General features: G+C 33.8%; 1 protein-coding gene across 1 annotated transcript in view; it reads left to right on the forward strand.

Annotated features, from left to right (window-relative positions):
• Positions 1 to 5,000, forward strand: part of LOC122247491 (uncharacterized) — a 109,501-nt gene that overhangs the window by 103,254 nt on the left and 1,247 nt on the right. The window contains exon 3 of the mRNA XM_043006786.2: positions 2,239 to 5,000. This exon is cut by the window's right edge and continues 1,247 nt beyond it. Coding sequence (XP_042862720.1) covers positions 2,239 to 2,345 — 107 coding nt within the window. The 3' untranslated portion in view covers positions 2,346 to 5,000. The remainder of the gene's footprint in view (positions 1 to 2,238) is intronic.

The following is a 5,000-nucleotide window of genomic DNA, read 5'->3' on the forward strand; positions in this document are numbered from 1 at the left end:
CACACACACACACACACACACACCACACACACACAATTATATATATATATATATATATATATATATATGTATATTGTATATATATATGTATATATATATATATATATATATATATATATATATATATATATATATATATATATATATATATATATATATATATATTTATATATACATTTATATATATACATATATATTTATGATTATATATATACATATATATATATAATATATATTATATAATATATATATAGAAATCTATATATATCTATATATATATATATATATATATATATAAATATATACATATATATATGTATATATGTATATATATATATATATATATATATATATATATATATATATATATATATATATATGCATTATCATATATTTGTATAATATAAAAGTAATTGATAAAGGTGAACGTTATAGACATCTCACGCATCACACCTCGGCCTTATCGCATCGCGTGATCCCGCAGACAAATCATAAGTAACAAACAAGGAAGATACACACATTAACACTATATTTGAAAAAATATGAAGCATGTAGGAACCTGTGCCGTGTGCACGCCCATGCATATGCTTGCATGTGTGAATGTATTTCGTATAGATAAAGAGAAAGAGAATCGCATAGCATAGATAGGAAGGGTAAGATTTCAACATGCAGTGATGAAACATATTTCTTCCATTTTCGTTTTTTAATTAAAGATTAGAATATCAATAAATGAAACAGAATCAAATAAAAAAACGATCTACTGTAGGATCTTCATTTGGCCAGTGCCAGAACAGTGGGTGGCACAGAGGCACAGTGCCTGGTGTTTTTTTTTATTCTATTTGGCACCACTTGCTGGGGCACGTGATTCGTGTTCTGAGATTTGGTTCAGCGTTAAGCGCACGCGCGTACGCCTTATGTGTATGATCTATCTACATCTTTGTTTACATATGATCGTTAGGCAACATCGTCTAGATAGTTATGCGTGTGTGTGTGTGTGTGTGTGTATGTGTGTTTGTGTGCGTGTGTGTCTTGTTTGATAAAGCAGTGTTTATTATTATTGTTATCAGATTGCTATTATCATCATCATCATCATCGTTGTCGTCGTCGCCATCATCATCATCATCATCATCATCATCATCATCATCATCATCATCATCATCATCATCATCATTATCATCCATCATCATCATCGTCATCTTTCATCATCAACTTAATCATTATTATTATCATTATTATTATTGATGCTGTTGTTGACCTGATTGCTTTTATCTTTATTGTTGTTATTATTGTTATTGGTATAATCATTACTGTTAAAATAACCAATATATATATCAACATTGTTTTGCATCATTTTGATAATTCAATTGATTATTGCTAGTCATTGTTATCATCATAATTATTATCATTGTAATTGTAATTGTAATTGTTGTTGTTCCATTATCAATATCCATATATGATAATAATGCTGATAATTGTTATCAATGTTTTTATCATGAACATTACTATTGATATCACTATTATCGGTATAATTATTACGAACATTATTGACATTATTACATTTATCATTATCAGTATTACTGTTATCATTATCATTGCCGTTGTTGTTGCTATAATTGAGGTTGGATTGATTATATTGATAACAATTGTAATAATGATGATAATAATAATAGCACTAATGATAATGATAATAATAATGATAATGATAATAACAATGATAAAGATAATAATAATAACAATAATGAAATGATAATAATAATAATAGTAATAATAATAATAATGATAATAATCATTATCATTATCATAATAATAATGATAATAATAATGATAATAATAATATTGATAATAATAATGATAATAATAATAATGATGATAATAATAATAACAGTGACCATGATATTGACCAGCATAATAATCATTATCATTAACATTATTATTATTATCATTGTCATTATTATTATCATTGTTTTCATAATCAATATCATTATCATCATTATTGTTATTATCATTTTATTATTATTATCATTATTATTACAAGTATTAACATAACCATAACTATTATCATAATAATTGTCATTACCATTGTTATTATTATTATTATTATTATCATTATTATTATTATTGGTAGTAATACTAGTATCATCATTATCACACACATATATACATATGTATTTTACTTAGATTATGCTATGTCTGTCGCCGTCCCCTCCATTCGCTGTCTGACTCTCTGTTTCGTTGCAGTTCGGAAGGAGAACCAGGACATCCTGATCCGGCTGCAGGGGCCCTCGCACGGCCTCAACACAACCGTCCCGCCCACCGACACTGGCCTCGATCCCACCCAGTCCTGAGGTCTCCATGACGCCAAGACTACACCCGCCTCCCCGTTCTTCACTTACGAGCAACGCTACCGGTTAGCGTGTACTCCCGCGGCAGCCAGAGAGCGCGATGTCTTGAAAGCAATATTCAGCCTCGAATCCGGGCTCAGGGTCGCCGTGTGGCCCGCATTCGGGTTCCTGTCTATCTTCACTGTGCCACTGTTGTATGGCAGTCATAGACTAAGGTTTATGAGCTGTGAGTCGCCGCTGTTTCTCGTCACTGAGCCTAGGTTTCTATCATACAGTATTTATGTCTCCTCGTCTCTGTCTAAGATCCCGAGTCACTTACTCATTCACATTCAACAGCGTCTCCATCGTTGAGACTTTTCCCTCTCCTCGAGCATGACTCGCGTCGATCTTCACCTCTGCTTCTCCTCCCCTTCTCGGGTCCTCCCCCTCCCCCTTTGGCTTGTCAGTTTCAGGAGATATAAATTCCTGGTTAGAATTTTTGGCATGGGCTCGGAGATCCTTGTTAATGACTGACTTTGGCAATAATTCATGTATCCATATGTGGTACGAACGTAAGAGAGCAAGAAAATGGACCTCGGCATCGGAAGTGTTGTGTCTTATGTTAAAACTGGAGAGTCATTGCGCGCTTCAAGGAAGTGACCAGCGAGGTCTCCTGGGATGTCCCGGCAAGTTTTGTGATTCTAAAATCATCAGACCTCAGTCCGTTAAGCAGATTACTGCTGGGATCAATCATTAAAAGCCAAGCTATTTGGAGATTTAAAAAACGGTTTTGTGCTGATTGGACTATCTGCGATTTTTGTTAAGTGAACACAAGCTCGTTGTCTTTGACGAAGAAACATTTTCTTTATTGATAATTTATAAAATGAAGCTCATTAACAGCCACTTTCATGTTGTGTGTACATTTCACAGATATGATTTCATAACAAGGCCGTGAGAAGCTGCCTCGAGAGGTTTTCTTGTATGTATGCGATGCATCTGGTATATCTAATTTGTGACGAGGATGTAGATGTTGTTAATCTATGAATTTAGTAACATAAACAATGTAGTTGATTAGACTGTGATAGGATTGTCGTATTGCTTTTTATAGTAAAAGAAATATTAATATCTATAAATCATAGACAGTTCAGTATTTGAAATAAATTGATATTAAAAATGGTGACGTCATGTGTAGTATGTCTCCTTTTTGACTTGCAATGTGGCGTCTGTTGAACCATGATGTCTTTTCAATGATACATTGCTGGATATTTTAGTGAAAGAAATGGAAATTCAAATATTGCGGTGTGCGAACTGCTGGAACAACTATTGCATATCGTGACTACAGATAAAAATTATATGATGTGGAAAAATTCCGTTGAAATCTGTGACGAGTGCTATGAAGAGTAATCTAAACATATGATATTTTCAAAACGGAAGAGAAGCACGAAAACTAATTTGTTTGCAACTTTAATGAAAAGTGTAAATGGATGATTTGCTCGAGTTGTTTGCAAACAATGCTTTCCGTAGCTGCAATCGAGAAATCAATCTTGCTTTGAAAAGAGTCAAAAATGTGAAATTTCTCGGGCCACCTGAATCTGACTGACCTTTGACCGGGCGGACAGACCAGGTCATCGTTTCGTATCGCGACCTGCGAGTTTCTCTACGAAACCAAGACAATTTGTATTTTTTCTTTCTTTCTTCTTCTTCTTCTTCTTCTACTACTCCTTTGAACTCTTCCTCCTTTTCTTCTTTTAACCAAAGACATTTTGGTGTGTGAGGTAAATAGTATAGGATAAGTTGCACATCATCTACTAACAGTAGTATTAGGATAGCTGGACGGCCTCCAGAGATCCCTCTTAAACTGTGACCTCGTTCTGTAAAAAAAATATATATATATGTTAATGTTATATCCAACATTTATTTTTGATCTAGTTATGGCTTTTAATATTTTTCTATATAGGATCTTACTGAAGCTGAAAATACAAAGTGAACATTCACTTGCAAGATATTTTACATACAATTAATGTTTGTTATATATCGTTTGTTTCATATTTTCGTCACTTTTATGGTTGTGCATATTATTCAAAAAGTTTATTTGTTACTGAACCAGAGAAACACTTGTTCCTGAAACTCCTTTGATAATTTTACGAACTTCAAATCCTAGAACTCAGCAGTAGCTCCAACATTGCTTGGCTTTCCCCTTTCATGCTGAGATCTCTTCGTCTAACATTAGCTGTCTTTCGACCTTCATCCCGACGCAGTATGTGACGTAGATTGACGACTGTAGACTGACGTGTGTACGAGAGCTGCACGCCATGTAACAATAGGATCGTTATGTGGCGATTACAGGCCGACCATGCGTGTACTGTAGCCAACCTGTAGGCAACCCCTCGCCAAGGCAGTCTGGTGATCTGCCTCGAATAAAATTTAGATGGAAACCGAGTTGTGCAGCTCTCGGGCCGCCTCTCTTGACCATGGATAATGTGGCCTGAAAGTAGGATTATATCACGATTTAGGTGGTGATATGCTATCGTTTTGGAGGTTTTGGAATCCGCAGTTGCACATGTACTGTACGTCTTTGGGCTGAACACTCAATCTTTAAATCAGAACAATGGGAACAACAAAAGCTCATTTATATATCTAAAAATATATATATACTTTTTCTATATAGCTATCTACATT

Source organism: Penaeus japonicus, unplaced genomic scaffold (assembly GCF_977035675.1).
Source record: "Penaeus japonicus unplaced genomic scaffold, GWHDUDI00000001_assembly GWHDUDI00000002, whole genome shotgun sequence".
In the NCBI taxonomy this organism is placed as follows: domain Eukaryota; kingdom Metazoa; phylum Arthropoda; class Malacostraca; order Decapoda; family Penaeidae; genus Penaeus; species Penaeus japonicus.